The 19,355-nt window shown below is 39.7% G+C and overlaps 1 protein-coding gene across 4 annotated transcripts in view; it reads right to left on the bottom strand.

The window, feature by feature from the left end:
- Positions 1-19,355, bottom strand: part of TASP1 (taspase 1) — a 224,660-nt gene that overhangs the window by 161,257 nt on the left and 44,048 nt on the right. For all 4 annotated transcript variants that reach the window (XM_077282571.1, XM_077282568.1, XM_077282569.1 and 1 more), the window contains 5 exons: positions 19,055-19,228; positions 18,297-18,364; positions 12,615-12,683; positions 12,061-12,181; positions 7,572-7,656 (listed from right to left, as the gene is read on the bottom strand). In XM_077282571.1, the coding sequence (XP_077138686.1) occupies positions 7,572-7,656; positions 12,061-12,181; positions 12,615-12,683; positions 18,297-18,364; positions 19,055-19,199 (488 nt within the window). In that variant the 5' untranslated portion in view covers positions 19,200-19,228. The remainder of the gene's footprint in view (positions 1-7,571; positions 7,657-12,060; positions 12,182-12,614; positions 12,684-18,296; positions 18,365-19,054; positions 19,229-19,355) is intronic.

The following is a 19,355-nucleotide window of genomic DNA, read 5'->3' as shown; positions in this document are numbered from 1 at the left end:
AAATTTCAGTTCGGTCGTCAGTCTCTTTTACAAGTTAAAGCAATTTTTCCAGGGTAAAGTAGCGAGTGAATCACCCTGCACTATGAATGCTATCTAGCCTTGTGTATCTGTATGCTTTTGTCCAGATAACAAAGACAGATCCCATATACTCTAAAATCTCACAATGGTTCTTGCCCCCATTGGTGGTTCTTATATAAACTTTTCTCTAAAAACTCATTTAGATTTCCTACATTGAAATCAAAACCCATTTTAAGAAAGTTTTATACACATTTTTAACCTCTATGCTAATAAAATAAATAGACCTAAAACAATCATGAAATATCTGTACTTTAGTTTATTTCAACCCTATCGCATGTCTTGTGCTTTAATCCTCTAAAAACCCATTTTGAATTATTGAGCTAAAAGATTTATGATTTTGGGCTACATTGCACAGCCAAGCATTTACTGAAGTTTACCCTGTGAGAGTCGAACATCCCACAGTTCAAAATGTTACTGAGCATAGCAAAAAGCTGAGGTCGTCTGGTAAAAAAGATGTATTATCTGTTAAATATGCAGCGATCCAGGACATAGGGGCTCGGTGACTGCTGACAGCACAGGTCAGTCATTGTACTGGCACAGTAATCCAACGCTGGCACTCTGCTCCTCCTGGCGTAACCGTGTAGTGATGAAATATAAAGCCAATGTTTTTGGAAAGGCACTGGTCTCTTCAGACACAAAACGTGCTGACACACGGTTTCTGAATGTTATTTACTAATGATCTATCCTTACTTCTGAACTATTCCTACTGAAGACAGAGGCACAGTTGAGGGCACTTTCGAGAAAGAAGTAGTTGTTTGTATAGGCGGCACTGTTCGGAAATGGAATATTTCCAGCTGCTAAGAAAACCTATGTGCACTCTTCTTACAGAAAGTTGTATACCAGATTAGAGAAAACATTAGTTTTAATTCTAGTTTCTGGCTCAAGATGGTGCGGCACCCAACCATCTGGATGCAGAATTGCTTTCCTGAGTGCCTACCAAGAGATGGGTGGCTCATAGCTCATTGGTGAAGACATGATGTAACCATCACTGATTACCACAGACATCAGGAGTCCATTTCGTACTCTAGAAAAGGAGTAGAGTTGGCCATCAATGCATGTAGCTCTCCACTAGTGGATGTGTTGACTAGGCTGTTACCGCACAAACCATGATCTACAATGCAGAGGGCCATATGGACGCGGTCACCTGCTCTCAGAAGTTTAGACTGGAGGAAGAAGGTGGACCCCGCCACAGGCCAAAAAAAGGCCCCTGTGAAAAAAACACTATAAGGGCCCTTTACATTCCAATAGCTCTCATCATAATGCAAAATTTCACCTGCTTTGGTGGTGGAAATGGGCCCCTTTAACTATTGGGTCCCTGTGCACCAATGGTACTTCCAAATCTGACCTTGCATTTCTTTAAAGAGAACCCTGCATTTATGAAACATACGTTTACTATGCCAATAAAAGTCTAAAAAGGAAATACAAGTTTTCTTGGTTATGTGGCACTCAAACCACAATAGGTTGTGCACCCCCTGCTCTAGGTTTGTTTTTTTTTTAACATGGCAAAATCCGTGCCAAAATTGAATTTTCTCGTGTTTATACAGAAATCCTCTTGCAGTACAAAGGCATTTCGGCAAGTGTGTCCAAAGAGTAATCTTCTGTACAAGGTCCCAGACAGCTCATGACAACCAATGCCCAAATCCTCAGACAACAGCCACCAAAATTGTGCTGCCAGGGTTAAGACAACCCACTGATCTCCAAAACCATGTACGTTAACTTCTGGGACTCGGGTGGGTACCTTTCCTTTATTAAAAAAAAAAAGTATACAAACTGCATTTTCTGCTTTTTGCCTGAATATTACTTTAAATGATTATTTTACTGAAAGGACTGTCAGCAGGTTTTTGCTCCGTATGCTAACAGCAGTATGATGCATGGACAAAGACCCTAATTCCATATATGCAATATATCACTTCATTGGGTGTTTTTCACCCATTGACTTCAATTGAATTCAGCAAAAACACAGGTATAAAAACGTTTGGGGATTTGCTTTTATGGACTTCATATGGCGTTTCCCATGCTGTCATCAGTGTGACAGGATGGGAAACACTGGGGCGGTGTTTCTGATAGGCAATAACGTTACTGCCGGTAAGATCGCTATAGTCGGTGAGAGTGCTGCGGGGGTGACGCTCTCAGACTTCAGCATGAAGCCGCAGAAATACTGTGACACGTGGTAAAAAGCTTACTGCAGGTAAGCAGATGTCGGCTGATGAGAGACTACTACTCAGGCTACATCTGCAGTCACTGATAAGTAATAGCAGGCGCCGTTGATGGGAGAAGTATGAAAGATGAAAAAAAATTTTTTTAAAATAATTAAATACAAATTTAAATAAAAATAAACACATTATACTCACCTAACACCAAATCCTCGATGCCCTTATCTCCTACTAAAAAAAAAAATATATATATATACTCACCTTAGACACCCAATCCCCAATGCCCATGTCCCTTGTAAACAATCAAAAATAATCAACAACCATATACTCTCCTGTCCACCGTAGTCCAAGAACGCAGTGTCCCACGGCGATCTCACTTGTAGAATAGTCACATCGGGAGATGTGACTGCTCTAACTACCCGCTGGCTACACACTGAAAGGAGCGTCATCGCTCACGCAGTGTTTAGCACTGAGCTGCCATGAGACAGGGCACACAAATTCATCAGCTGATGAACTCAGGTGATCTAACTTATGGCACCATCGCTGATTGAGAACTTTCTCACGCAGCGATGGTGCCATAAGTGAGATAACCAGGGCTCATCAGCTGATGAACTCCGGTGAATTTTCTCACCACAGCTCAGCGCTATACAGTGCAGGAGCGATTACTTTCTGTGTCAGTATGTAACCAGCTTTAGAGATCAGTAATTGCTTTCATAGTTTTCTGGGACATTATGGATTATCTTATCTGCACACAGGTGAGGAATATTGTTTTTTATTATTTTACTTTTGTTACAGGAGACCATGGATTCAGTGGATTGGGCGATGACATCAGTATGGTTTAATTTAGATTCAATAAAGGCGTGTGTCATTATTTCAAATAGAGGACTTTATTCTGGGTATGTGCATTTTTAAATCACTATGGGTTTAAGCAATGGGGGTCTTATAGACACCGCTTCATTACTAACCTCTGGGCTTGATGTCACCTGACAATACAAAGGTGACACCAACACCCCCAACTGTCATCCCACTTGCTACAGGTAGCAGTGCAACTGGGAAGAGCGAGGCTAAGTGCCAGAGTTGGAACATCTTACTGATACGCCATTTCTGGGGCAGCTGTGAGCTGATGTTTTTAGTCTGGGAGGGGACCAATAACCATGGCCCCTTCCTAGGCTATTAATATCAGCCCGCAGCTGTCTGCCTAGCCTTTGCTGGTTAGATTTTATAGGGGAACCCTACGTCAACATTTTTGGGGGGGTTCCCCTGTAACCTAGCCAGTAAAGGCTAAGCAAACAGTTGTGAACTGATATTAATAGCCTGGGAACCTTTATGGCTATTGGCTCATTCCCAGATATATTAACATCAGCCCTCAGCTGTCAGCTTTCCCTCTGATGGTTGTGAAAACTATGCAGGAGCACATGCAATTATTTGTTTTAATTATTGCGGTGCACGCTGATTTCTGCCAGTGGCTGTTTGGTTACAGAGCATGTATGTTAATTTGGTTAATGCTCCTACATAGGCTGGTGACAATGTGTGTTTATTTAACTCTTTACTTACCGGATTAGTAATGAGGGTGCATAGCTAACACCTTTTCATTACTAAACCTAGGTCTTGGTGTCAGTGACAGCAGCTGACACCAAGCCCTAATCCCATTACTCTGATGCCACTGCATCAGAATGAAAAAGAAGGTGTTGAACCAAGAAATAACATCACAAAACATTTTAAAAAAATATTTTTATCTAACTCAAAAAGCATTCATTGATGTAAAAAAACACGGCAAAAAATGCAACCAAAACGCGCATTTTTGCTGCCAAGAGATGCAGAAACCCTGCAGAAATTTCTGCAAATTTGACACTGTTGTCTGAATGACATGCGTCCAATCGCTGTGACCATATACAAAATGGCATATCATTATAATCTCCTGGAGATGTTGAGCAACATGACAAAATGGCATTCCAATGTCCTAGCACTGCTGCCATTTTATTATACTGATCGTCTAGCCACAACAGGAAAACCCCAACAACATTGGTTGCATATATTAACAAAAATGCAACTATTCTAAAATAAAATATAGAAAACAGTCTAACATGCCTGTAATTAAATAAGCCATTATTCCTAAACCAAAAGCGTCAGAAACATGTTCATGGAACGATTCACTTTTTGCTCTTATTATTTTTGAACAATCAGCGTTTTGGTTCCATTGTAAAAATATAAAATATCAAGCAGCCTTGTGTTTTCACTGGCTGACTCAAGAGAAAACGCGCTGATAGTTTTATGTACGTAGGAAAGATTAATGCAATACTCTAACTTGTACCCAATTGTAAAGGGTTTCTCAGAACTTCTGCTGATTGCGAAGAAATTCTCTGCTTATGTTTTTTATTCTGGCAGTTGTTTGGAATTGGGCAACAGATCAGAAGCATCAGAATGATATCATGCACTTTCCAATACTTTGTCTTTTGACTGCAGCCTTGATCAAAGCGAAAAGGTATTGTAATGTTAAATTATTTTTGGTAAAGTCGTGTTGGTAACAGGCAACAGAAAAAATAAAACTCTGATAAAAACAGTTTAATTTAGGAGTAAACTTACATTTCCAGAAAGAAATGCGGTCTGTTCACAAGAGGATTAATTGGCTAATATCTTCAATGTCAGTGCATGCAATCCCTAAACACTACAGTCATCTGTTTGAAGAAATCCCTGTTCACCACTACAAAAGGAAAAATCCTAAGTGCATGCCAAATGCTGTTAAAAAAAAACAGCGCAAAGGATCTTTGCTCAAATAGTCTTATTCGTTTTCAAGTTGGATTTTCAACCTCCTGTTGCCTAAAGCAGGACAGACAAATTAAATTAGTGATGTCAAAAATATCCATTTAAATTGCAAGAGACTGGGCAATTAATACTACTCAAATCAGGGGACAAAATGTTCCCAGGATGAAGGAAACAGATCACACATCTGCCGCTTCTACAAAGTGGAAGAATATAACAACTTGTAGTTAGTTGGCTTTACAAATGTTAGGAGAAATACATTGAAACAATAAATGCGGGTTTTTAAAAGCAAGACAAAAGAAAATTATGTGTAACTAAAATAAAAAAAATTACATAAATATCTTCACTTGTAAATATAAAAGAGAAACATAAAATGTCCTTCATGGTCAACATTTCTTTGCTATTTTTACGTTTTAAAAATTCTAATTAAAAAGGGCTTGCTTTCAGTACGCTTTTTAAACAGGTCTGCGTCTCTATGGTAACAGACTACAAACAAACCCTGTGTAGTCAGATCCTACACAGTCAAATCCATTTGCATTCAGATGAAAGCATAGTTTCTGGGCACAATATGTTAATAACAGCCTTGTAAATTGAAGGGTCGAGTCACATGTATATGAACGGAGGAGAATAGTACATGGGGATGAGGTTTACTAAAACAGACAAGGTTTTGTGAAAGAAAAATGATTGTAACTTGTAAATATTTCTAATAAATTATGTAGGTCTGCGAGAAATATTACTGGGTGAATAGGCCCCTAGTGCTATGGAACGATTGGAATTTAGTATGACTGCAGGATCAGAATACGAACAAAGACAAAAGGTTTGTATAGTAGAAGTACTGTGCCTTGCAGAAGTATTCAGCCCCCTGGAACTTTTCAACCTTTTCCCACATATCATGCTTCAAACATAAAGATACCAAATGTAAATTTTTGGTGAAGAATCAACAACAAATGGAACACAATTGTGAAGTTGAACGAAATTTATTGGTTATTTTAAATTTTTGTGGAAATTCAAAAACTGAAAAGTGGGGCGTGCAATATTATTCGGCCCTTTTACTTTCAGTGCAGCAAACTCAGTCCAGAAGTTCATTGCGGATCTCTGAATGCCTAATGATGACAAATGTAATCCACCTGTGTGTAATCAAGTCTCCGTATAAATGCACCTGCTCTGTGATAGTCTTAGGGTTCTGTTTGAAGCACAGAGAGCATCATGAAGACCAAGGAACACAACAGGCAGGTCCGTGATACTATTGTGGAGAAGTTTAAAGCCGGATTTGGATACAAAATGATTTCCAAAACTTTAAACATCCCAAGGAGCACTGTGCAAGCGATCATATTGAAATGGAAGGAGTATGAAACCACTCCAAATCTACCAAGACCCGGCTGTGCCTCTAAACTTTTATCTCAAACAAGGAGAAGACTGATCAGAAATGCAGCCAAGAGGCCCATGATCACTCTGGATGAACTGCAGAGATCTACAGCTGAGGTGGGACAGTCTGTCCATAGGACAACAATCAGTCGTACACTGCACAAATCTGGCCTTTATGGAAGAGTGGCAAGAAGAAAGCCATTTCTCAAAGATATCCATAAAAAGTGTTGTTTAAAGTTTGCAACAAGCCACCTGGGAGACACACCAAACATGTGGAAGAAGGTGCTCTGGTCAGATGAAACCAAAATCAAACTTTTTGGCAACAATGCCAAAAGATATGTTTGGCGTAAAGACAACACAGCTTATCACCCTGAACACACCATCCCCACTGTCAAACATGGTGGTGGCAGCATCATGGTCTGGGCCTGCTTTTCTTCAACAAGGACAGGGAAGATGGTTAAAATTGATGGGAAGATGTATGGAGCCAAATACAGGACCATTCTTGAAGAAAACCTGTTGGAGTCTGCAAAAGATCTGAGACTGGGACGGAGATTTGTCTTCCAACAAGACAATGATCCCAAACATAAAGCAAAATCTACAATGGAATGGTTCACAAATAAACATATCCAGGTGTTAGAGTGGCCAAGTCAAAGTCAAGACCTCAATCCAATCGAGAATCTGTGGAAAGAGCTGAAAACTGCTGTTCACAAACGATCTCCATCAAACCTCACTTTTCGTGATATTTACTTGGCTTCATTTTTATGTCATATTCTGTCATGTCATATTTATTTGTCATTCTGTGACAAATATATCACTATACACAGTGATCACATGACTTCTGCGTATGGAGGAGGAAGGCTTGTCAGCACCTCCGATTACTACAGACAAAGCTCTTCTCTATATCTGTGTATACAGCGATCGAGAAGGCACAGACAATAATTAGTCCGTACCCTCCCCATTGGCACTCCGGCTTTCTCGGAAATCTCGGATGCCCTCTCCCACAGCTGCACAATCATTTTAGAACGTCATTGCAAAGCGGCAGTAGGACCACTCAGACGTTTAAAGACAATGGGCAGCTCGGAATCAGCAATACTGGGTTATGCAAGTGAAAACGAGCATATGCGTAACCATGTTTAGGTACCTTTCCAAAAATAAAAAGGAGAGAAGTTGGATATTAATCCTTATAAAACTCTACAGAAGAGACAATATAATTACCAAGGTGGGATTCTGCCAGCAGAGAGTTTTCCCTTTTGTCCTTCAAACAGCAACTTGTTTGCAGCCAGAACTGGATTTTTTATTCCTAAAAATAAGGAAAAAGAAACATGCATCAAAATATTTGAAATCGCAAACTTCATAATTTTTAAAGGTGTTTTCCAACATATGAATAAGAATACTATACCTATAAACACATAGGAAGCAGATGCCAAGTTAAAAAAAATCACAAGAATCTTTATTAAACACTATAGAACAGACAGTTTTTAAAAAATATATATATTTTTTTTCCAGTGGGTAAACACCAAAAAGATCTGCAAACACAGGAATATTATTGCCAAAATATACAGTATATGTAACACTATTATTTTCCTTTTAGATAAATTGGTCTCTCATTGCTAAGTAATAACAAAGGAAAAATCAACATTGATAAAAATCCATTTTTGAAAAAAAATGTTCATGTGGTTGGTGCTTGTAAAGTTCGACGTAAATACATAAATGCAGGATTTTCAAATGAATAATAACTCCCTATATCATTAGACCTTTTACAGTAATAAATTAAGTGAATAAATGATACATGTAGAATGTTAGCCCGCAAGGGCAGGGTCCTCTTCCCTCCGTATCAGTCTGTCATTGTTAGTTTTGTTTAATGTAAGTGATATTTGTATTTTGATGTAACCCCTTCTCATGCACAGCACCATGGAATTAATGGTGCTATATAAATAATATTAAAGGAGGGTCAGTAAGACATTAGTGATACTGACCATCGGACCCGTTGAAGCGCAGGAGCGCGAAACGGCCGTCGTCCCTCCATTGTATCTCCCTGCCATGCTCTGCTTTTTATTGTAAAGCCACTAATAAAGACCGGACTCAACACACGGATGGTGAGTGCTCTTCTTTTTCTTCTATTCGTTCATGAAGACATTAGTGATAGTCTATTCATCAAATAATAAAATTTCGTAAAGTTCTAATGGTGTAGGGAATTGACAACCAAGTGGCTGATAGTTTCCAATCACATAGCAGTAAGAGAGCCAAAGAACTAAAAAGAACACTCCTCATACAAAACCTTATGCAAGATAAGAAAAACAGGTCATATTATACTCACCCAGGGGCGGTCTCGGTGCTGTCCGGTCCAATGGGTGTCGCGGTCCGGCGCCTCCCATCTTCATATGATGACGTCCTCTTCTGTTCTTTCTGCCGGGGCTCCGTACTTTGTCTGCCCTGTTGAGGGTAGAGCAAAGTACTGCAGTGCGCAGGGAAAGATCAGAGAGGCCCTCAACAGGGCAAATCAACACGCCTGCGCCGGAGCCGAGGCAGGAAGAAAAGAGGATGTCATCTTATGAAGATGGGAGGTGCCTGACCCGGACAGCGACACCCATCGAACCTGAACAGGGACCGCCCCTGGGTGAGTATAATATAACCTGCTTTTCTTATCTTGCAGGTTACATCGGGGGCTTATCTACAGCATTACAGAACGCTGTAGATTAGCCCCTGATGGCGGTGACCTTAGCTTATAGGCGAATTTGGCGGTGACAGATTCCCTTTAAATAGTTACAAAGTGGAGAAAGAAAGTACTAAAAAATACATAACCTGGCTGCAGAAGGCGCCTCGACGCGCGTTTTGCGTTAGCTTCTTCTTTATGGGTTCAGTGGAAGTGCCATTATTAGCTAGGCTAACTTTTGATTATTTTGTTTACGTGAAAAAGAATGCGGCCATAGCCAGCAATAATAATTATAAGAATAATAAAAAAAATCCCTTGATTAAATCCCATGTTGCTATTAGGTCGCATGGTCGTCCTATTGTCTTCAGTTTACCTAGCTTCAGTGATGACAACCCCTATACCAAATGTGACTATACCACTGAGGTCAGAGATGGGCTGCAGTGGTCGTGTGGACTATACCAGATGTCTGCCAGGTAAAAAGAAGAAAGGCAAGGGAACCAGAAATGCAAGGATAGAGCAGCGGGGGAATAAAGTGATACGTCCGGCTTGTTATGCTACGCTATTAAGACTCCTGGCTATGGGCACATTTTCTTGGAAAATCTGTTTAAATAAATTTGGGTATCTAAACAAAATATTTTATGACTAAATAGCTAATATATTTCATATATATGAAACTGTTAAACTGTAAAGCGCTGCGGAATATGTTGGCGCTATATAAATAAAGATTATTATTATTATTATTATTATTAATATATCAGCTGTGGAAAGCGTATTTTTCTTCAAGTTACCAACAGAAATGCAGTTCAGGCCAAAAGTAAAGGTGAACCAATTCAAATGGGGCCTACTAAATAAATTGGATTTTATTAAGGATTAGAAGGTTCAGCCATGTTTTCATTTCCTGATTATTCTCACTGACATCATATAAATTTCTTCCAGCCTCTAGGAACCTGCGCAACCACTCGATTTATCGAAATGTTCACATTGGGAGAGCAGAACGGTTTATTACTCTGCTCTTTTGTCTGATTCCAGAAAACTCAAACATGGAACTTGTTCAACCAGGAAAACACGGGGTGAAATCAAGTTTAAGCAAAGCTCATAAAGTGCGCAAAACGTGTGATGAAGATTACACCTATTGAAAGGAAATCGCCATCCATTTTATTGTAAATCAATCCTGCACAAAGCACTTTTTGAAGTAGTTATTAATTTTCAAATGCAAATGTGATAAGGATTTCTCCAGTGCTCTGAATATTACAAGACTGTAATTAACTGTACTGTAAGAATAAGGGGTGGGGGGGACAAAAACAGCATTTTATAGTACCAGCAAAGTGAATGGGATATCTGAAATCTCTCGCACAGGTTGCTTATTTTTTTCCTTTTAGATTTAAACTATCAGGTTTTTTTCAGATCTACAGTATGTTATTTCATTAAAAGGGAACCTGTCAGCAGGATTGTGCTCAGTAACCTAAAGTATCAGGTTGGCGCTGTTATACTGACTAAAATGATACCTGGTTGATGAAATCTGTCTTGTGGTTGTTTAATCTATATTTCCAGTTATGAGATAATGATATGCTCGTGCTCCAGGGCAGCCTGTGGGGGTCTTCATGTGGTGCTCTGCTTAGCTATTCATCAGTATGGCTTCTGACAGGCCACTGATCCCTCAATGACCTACTCCCTAGTTTACATAATGAATATTTTATATGTATCTTGGAAAAAAAATACCCTTCTTCAGGCACTGTTTGAAAATGGCAACAGCCGAGCCTGCGCAGAAGAAGCTATCGGTAAGTTGATAGCTGCTATTGCGCAGGTGCTGGCGGCACCATCTTTATAGAGGAAAAAAAAAATTCCTCCTCCAAGATGGTGCCACCGACGCCTGCGTAGTAACAGCTATTGGTGAAGACCGGAAAAACGCGCGTTGAGGTGGCAGGCCGGGGTTTACAGCTCTTACATCATGTGAGTTTTGCTCTTACATATGCACCCATAATTTACTTGCACAGCACGCACTATTTATTGCACTTTATTTATAACTTGAGCTATAGTGCACACACTATTGCATTTCATTTATGCCCGATTCCCTTGGGACACCTTTATATACAGATGCATTTACGTAGTGCGTACTGTTGTATTTAGTCTGAGCAATCTTGCTGCATCCATAATAGCTGCATTTTATTAGGACCCCTGATGGGACTATTTGATATATAGATGCAGCTATGATGTTCACTAATTTTCTATAGTGTGTACTATATAACAAAACTTCACATCAGTGTTGCTTATGTTACTCCATTTAGGATTAAATATTGCTATACTTCTCTAATTATTACCCCTTAATATTCCTGCTTTTTTGTGTTACTCTGATTTGATATATTTTAATATTTTTCATTAATAAACCTAAAAAGATTTTTATACTCTCTGACCTTAGTATGTGTTTTTGATCAATAGAATGGGTTGTGTGTGGTACTTTATTCAGTCTAGCCTAGCTGGAAACTGACAACTAACAAATTGCCAGTGTAAATCTAAACCTGTTTCATCTATGTCCAAAGGCGATTTTGGTAAAAACAAAAATATGCCGTTCTAATTTGGCCCTTAAAAAGTCACGTTTCTTTACGGAAACCAAACTAGTCCCAGTATAGTCAACAGGGTCCAACAGTAAGTGTTTGTAGCATTTTATACTGCCAAATAATACCTGGTGATATGTGATATTTTATAGCGCCATCACATTTTGCAGCGTTTTAGCATCAGCATCACTGTCTCCATTGGGGATCATAATCTAAATTCAGTATGTCTGGAGTGTGGGAGAAAACCGGAGACCCGGAGTAACCCCTTGCAAACAATGGGAAAACAGACAACCTCCTTGCAGATGTTGTCCTTGGTGGGATTTGAACACATGTGCTAACCACTGAGCCACCGTGCTGCCCTATTAACAACACTTGCCACTAAGTCCTTTAGAAATTGTTATAATTTACATTACATTAGATACATTAATTTTTAAGTCATCGATTTCAATCTCTAAATTTCCAGATTCCAGATGATGAAAATAATTATCATGGACCATACCACTCAAAGATCCAACTGCTCCAAAGCTTAAAGACTTTCCATCCATGATACTGGCGTCACATTCGATTTCTCCCAGTAGATTCAAATTTGAACCCATCCCAGCATTTGTGAAAGGGGAGTCCTACACAAGGAAAAATAATCCAAAAGGGAGATTTCATGGCAGAGAAAAAATATAGATGTTAGCTTTCAATAGTAAATAATCCACGTTACTAATATAGTTTAGGTAGGCCAGGTTCTCCGATCCCGTGCTTGCCGCTTTTTTTTAGCTTGACGAAAGACAGCAGTTCCAGTGTTTGCACGTGACACGGCAGTGTGTGTTGGGGGCTAACTGGGGACTGTTTTCTAATGCCAAACCAGCCCCCTTCTCTGCCACAGTCCTTGCAAAAATAGATAAAGCAGTTAGCCAACCTCCTTCACACTCCGCTCTGTCTTACATTGCGCACAAGAACAACGGTGGGAAGACTCAGGCACCTGATATTGCGTATATTACATACTTTCCGGTTTATGTTTTTTTTTTACTACGGTATAATCTGACATGCTATAAACACACATACCTCCAACTCCACCAGAGCCGCAGTAACAGCATCTGTGGCCAAATCACCAGCTTGGAGCTTTTCAATTGCCTGCATAATGAAGACACGCGACCGTCACAATCAGTAAGACAATGCACTTCATTAAGAGATATGATGAATTATGGGATGTTACGAGTTGGTCGTACTTCTTGCCATATTATCAACGCTTCAACTTATGGATATAGTGTAAAGCAGGGAGTCAGATGAGTTTACCTTCAAACAAAACAGGTTAAGATCCAAAGATAAAGGATTTTGGGGCGATCATAGACTCTAACCAGGAGCATTAGGGCTCCGAGTCTGATGCCACTTTACAACATGTATACAAGTCATTGGGGTCCCAATGGCTGGGAGCACCAATGTGCATGGAAAAATTAGAAAGGATGCAATAATACATCAGATAATACAACTATTCAGTGACTTTGTCAATCTCAGCACGTGGAAGGGTACTGGTCAAAGTGAATGGACACCTATGTTCACCTGTGAATGGGTTTTCAGAAAATCTTTGTCCCCAGGCTACTCACATGTAAAGCGCCATGGAAAAAATGGCGCTATAATAATAAATAATAATAATAATAATAGTCTGTAAAACAACACCACCGTGTATTTTATTCACCCTCCCCAGGTCCAGCTCAGAGTCTACTCCGCTGCTCCTGGTGTCCGTTATTGTCTGCAGTGCTGACGTCATATTAACATCAATGCAGCCAATCAGCAAGTTTAGCGCCTTGTGCAGTCTCCTCAGGGAAAGTGCCGAGCTCACTGATCAGTTGCAGCGCTTTTTACATAATGTCAGTGATGCAGACAATAAGAGGCACCCGAAGCCGCAGTGCAAATAAGGCAAAGGACCCGGGGAGTGAGAGCACAGACAGTTTGTTGGGGGACATGGGCTTTCTGAAAACGTCTTGAAGGCTTATCTAAGTAGGAATGCACCCACACTGTCTGCAAAACAGAGTCTGGTTTGGCTTTTATCCTAAGTCATGTGACAAGGCTCGTTAAAGGGTCGACATTGACTTTTAGGATTGCTACTTCCAATAGGTGGCACTAGAGTTCTAGTCCTCTTCCTCTCTGAAGAGACATTTTGCATATTTCCCAGAGGAGCATTGCGGCTTTAAGTCTCCTCATCTCGGTATGCTTAGCATGTCAAACTCCGCAGGAGAAACCATACTTCTTAGATAACGGTCTGACGCCTCTCGCACTTTGCACTGACGAGGGCAGTACCCCGAACACAGTGCTGCAATCTGAGATTCTGGTTTGGCTATTATCCCAAGTCATGTGACAAGGCTCGTTAAAGGGTCGACATTGACTTTTAGGATTGTTACTTCCAATAGGTGGTGCTAGAGTTCTATAGTCCTCTTCCTTTCTGAAGAGACAATTAGCAATGTACAAGACATGCAAATTACTGCTTGGACAATAATGTAATCAACAGAAGTATCAGTAATTTCCCAACCACCTTCCCCTGCACCGACTCAATTTAACAGAGCACAGATTCATAAGACAAATATATATATATATATATATATATATATATATATATATATATATATATATATATATATATATATACACATACACACACACATTCATATATATATATATATATATATACATACATACATACACACACACACGTCACGCCATAGGATAGAAATAAAAGCATAGACTACTTCTTCCTGAATAAGAATATCACATTTGGGAAACATTTGGGCAAGCTGGTTTTGGATTCACGGCTTCAGATTGATATATGTCTTGCATATTAACATCTTGATTTTTGAGCTGTGATTCATCTTAAAGTAATCACAAAATTGGTAGGGATGTGGGTGAAGAATGCCACTGCACGAAGGTCAAGCGCCTCACACATACAGTACAGACCAAAAGTTTGGACACACCTTCTCATTAAAAGATTTTTCTGTATTTTCATGACTATGAAAATTGTACATTCACACTGAAGGCATCAAAACTATGAATTAACACATGTGGAATTATATACTTAACAAAAAAGTGTGAAACAACTGAAATTATGTCTTATATTCTAGATTCTTCAAATTAGCCACCTTGGCATTCTCTTGATGAGCTTCAAGAGGTAGTCACCGGGAATGGTTTTCACTTCACAGGTGTGCCCTGTCAGGTTTAATAAGTGGGATTTCTTGCCTTATAAATGGTGTTGGGACCATCAGTTGTGTTGTGCAGAAGTCTGGTGGATACACAGCCGATAGTCCTACTGAATAGACTGTTAGAATTTGTATTATGGCAAGAAAAAAGCAGCTAAGCAAAGAAAAACGAGTGGCCATCATTACTTTAAGAAATGAATGTCAGTCATTCCAAAAAATTGGGCAAACTTTGAAAGTGTCCCCAGGTGCAGTGGCAAACACCATCAAGCGCTACAAAGAAACTGGCTCACATGAGGACCGCCCCAGGAAAGGAAGACCAAGAGTCACCTCTGCTTCTGAGGATAAGTTTATCCGAGTCACCAGCCTCAGAAATCGCAGGTTAACAGCAGCTCAGATTAGAGACCAGGTCAATGCCACAAAGAGTTCTAGCAGCAGACACATCTCTACAACAATTGTTAAGAGGAGACATTGTGCAGCAGGCCTTCATGGTAAAATAGCTGCTAGGAAACCACTGCTAAGGACAGGCAACAAGCAGAAAAGACTTGTTTGGGCTAAAGAACACAAGGAATAGACAGAGCAGTGGAAATCTGTGCTTTGGTCTGATGAGTCCAAATTTGAGATCTTTGGTTCCACCCACCGTGTCTTTGTGCGACGCAGAAAAGGTGAACGGATGGACTCTACATGCCTGGTTCCCACCGTGAAGCATGGAGGAGGAGGTGTGATGGTGCTTTGCTGGTGACACTGTTGGGGATTTATTCAAAATTGAAGGCATACTAAACCAGCATGGCTACCACAGCATCTTGCAGCGGCATGCTATTCCATCCGGTTTGCGTTTAGTTGGACCATCATTTATTTTTCAACAGGACAATGACCCCAAACACACCTCAAGGCTGTGTAAGGGCTATTTGACCAAGAAGGAGAGTGATGGGGTGCTACACCAGATGACTTGGCCTCCACAGTCACCAGACCTGAACCCAATCGAGATGGTCTGGGGTGAGCTGGACTGCAGAGTGAAGGCAAAGGGCCAACAAGTGCTAAACATCTCTGGGAACTCTCTCAAGATTGTTGGAAGACCATTCCCGGTGACTACCTCTTGAAGCTCATCAAGAGAATGCCAAGAGTGTGCAAAACAGTCATCAAAGCAAAAGGTGGCTACTTTGAAGAACCTAGAATATAAGACATAATTTCAGTTGTTTCACACTTTTTTGTTAAGTATATAATTCCACATGTGTTAATTCATAGTTTTGATGCCTTCAGTGTGAATGTACAATTTTCATAGTCATGAAAATACAGAAAAATCTTTAAATGAGAAGGTGTGTCCAAACTTTTGGTCTGTACTGTATACGAGTAGGAACAGGAAATAATGCCTTAACAAAAAAAGTAATGGCCAGTCTAGTAAAAAGCAGGACTCCTTAAAAATCCTTCCCCTGCTCCAAATAAATATTCTCCGGAACGTCTCCGTTGCCATATCTGTCTCCTCATTTGCCAAGCTTACATTTTAGCTGGATTTTCAAACAAGGGAGAAATTCAGACACTGTACCGGTCACACACACGCCAGCAGTAATCATTTCCCCTAAAATTACATTTCAGACCATGTGCTTTCGCTATTCAACTCCAATGAAAGGATGCATTTTTTTCCTGAGCCAAGTACAGACTAATGAAAATACAGGTTATGTAATAAAGATGCCGGTGTCAGACAACGACTCTAGAAGAAAGTGGCCTTGGCTGGTGAAGTGAAAGGTTCATTCCTTTCGGAGATGGAAGCACATACTTTTCCGGTGTGTAACACGCTGGCATGTGCGTGCAATCTGAATTACAAGGAGTAAGTGAATTACACACATATATGGGGAAAAAGTATGCATTCTTTTACACATGACAACCTTATTTCCTCTTCTGCCGTGAAAAAAAATAAAACAAAAGCAAAAAAGAAAGAGCAAATTAATGTAATGTTAGCTTGCAGGTAGAAAAAAAAAGACAAAAAAAAACAACAACTGGTCAACAGCCACAAATAAGAACCATTTGGACCACCTAGGCAGATGTCCTCGAGTTTCTTGGAAACATGGGAAAACATTCATTTTAGGCAGCTTTGACAAAGACCCCTGAACCATGTAGTGAATATAAAATGAGGAAATAATTCCCCCGTACATCAATATTGCACCTGAAGTCAAGACAAGTTGACAGAAGCAAAAAAAAATTATATATATATATATATATATATATATATATATATATATATATATATATATATATATATATATATATATATATATATATATATATATATATATATACATATACACACATATATATATACATATATACACACACACACACAGTACAGACCAAAAGTTTGGACACACCTCATTTAAAAATTTACAGAGATTTACATCACCTGATTTACTTAATTGGTAGTTGGCTCCCCAGCCTGAACAGCTTGGAGTAGGACAACATGTATATAAAGTATCATGTGATCAAAATACAACTTGCCTAATAATTCTGCACACAGTGTGTATATATATATATATATATATATATATATATATATATATATATATATATATATATATATATATATATATATTTCAATGGACAGGGAATGCTATTAACGAGGTCACTTTCAGAAAAGCGGACCTCAAACGCAATAAAATACCTAAAATAACAGAAGGTACTCACTCCCCAGGTTAGCGCTGTCACCTCTCCGCTGCTCATGTCTCATGTGCGCATATCACCAGCCAATCCCTTAGCTCAGAAGCCGTACTGACGTAAACAGCTCAGTGACCCACTACAGAGGTGACGCACACATCTGCAGTCAATACACCGAAACCTGAGTAGTTGTGGGAAGCCGTCACTGGACCTGGGGAGGGCGACTAGCTGCTTTGTTAGTTATTTTAGAGCGTTTGGAATCCACTTTGCTGAAAGTGGAAAACCCCTTTAAGGAACTGTCCATTTTTTCTAAAGAATATGCAAACAGCCGGAAACGTGCTTTAAACATTAAAAGAAAAAAAACAATTACCGTACTGATCTGAGCCCCTCCACCATCACCTCTCCACCTGTATTAATTTATTTCACAAGCAGCATTTACATGCTAAACAACCATGTGACCGCTGCAGACAATCCCTGGCTTAAGCCATGATGCATGCATGCATTTCATGAGACTACTCAGGAGTGTTAGGCAGCAGCCATTACCGCAGATGTGTGTGATGCAATTACTGCAAGGACATAAACAAGGACTAACAGGGACCACCAAAGTGCGGACACTAGAGCAGCAGAGAACTGAACAAGCGATTATCAATTATTATATTATTTTAAGATATATACTGAGGACCCCTTGTACATTTTTGCGGTGTTTTCCACCTAGTTGTGCAAGGAAAGGCAGAGGCCACATTTACTTGAATCAGCTGGGCAGCAATTCTCTGTAAAAAATAAATGGATTTCAGGCGATGGACCCTCATCATCAATATGCAATCGCTGAAAAAAACAGCCAAATGTGCCCCTAACTACAAAAGATAAAGCTTTCCCCATACTGACAACTTACTAGAAGACAACAATGCAATCCTACCTTCTTACATGCTCGTTTGCAGACATGTTTATATTCCTTGGCTTTGGATTCAGAGTGATATCCAGCACCTACAAATTAGCAACAAAATAAAAAGACAAAAATAGGTCAAAATAATTAGAGTTTATTATGAATGGTCTTTCACTGCAGCATTTCAATGTATCTACATGTTCACAGATGCTTCTTGGATCTTGCACATAAAGAAATGGCAGCTATGAGAACTCCATTTCACAAAGGCTTTGCTATTCTTGTAAAAGAATAAAAAAAAATACCAGATAGAAAGATAATTACTGGTCAACTGGTGGGGAACAACTATTGAGAAAACTCTGTCCCCAACACCACTAATGACTAAAGCTAGTCTGAAGGAATTAGGGTAAGTTCACACTGGATGTTTTTGCTGCAGCAAAATCTGATTTCTTGGCAGGAAAGAAGCTGTGGCAAAAACGCAGGTTTAGGTGCGGTTTTGGTGCAAATAATGATACCTGCGTTTTTTCAACACCCATTCAAGCCAATGGGTGAAAAATGCAGCAAAAACGCTGAAAGAAGGGACATGCCCTATGTCCAAAAAAAGCAGCAATGCACAAAATCCTGAAGGCACAAAAAGCCAATGTGTGTGCATGAGATTTCTGAAACTACTGAAAAAGCAGCTGAAAATTAGCATAAAAAAACGCAGCAAAAAAAGCCCAGTGTGAACTTACCCTTATACTTTACCCACTTATACATGTCAATCATGATACTGCAGTGCATGGATCACCTCTTACCTGCATGCACCAGCACAAACCCAGCTCGCTTTCCCTTCTGGATTTTACTCGAGTCTACTTCTTTGGTTGGGTCAGTCTCTTTATTACTAGAAACTGGAGAGGATTTAGAAGGCAATGGTTCTGATGTGCTTACAGCCTTCTCCATAATGGCACCACAAGGTTCGCATTGCTGTCCTGGAAAGAAACATCCCCAAAACTAAGTGTTAGAATAGTAAATTATATATCACAAACAACAGAAAACAGAAGTCTAAGGTCCTGATTGACATTCAGCACACCAGTCCAGATGGAGCAAGAGGCGTGA

This window comes from Ranitomeya variabilis, chromosome 2 (assembly GCF_051348905.1).
Source record: "Ranitomeya variabilis isolate aRanVar5 chromosome 2, aRanVar5.hap1, whole genome shotgun sequence".
NCBI classification, from domain to species: Eukaryota; Metazoa; Chordata; class Amphibia; order Anura; family Dendrobatidae; genus Ranitomeya; species Ranitomeya variabilis.
The sequence above is the reverse complement of the archived record's forward strand: the minus strand, read 5'-3'. Positions and strand labels throughout refer to the sequence as shown.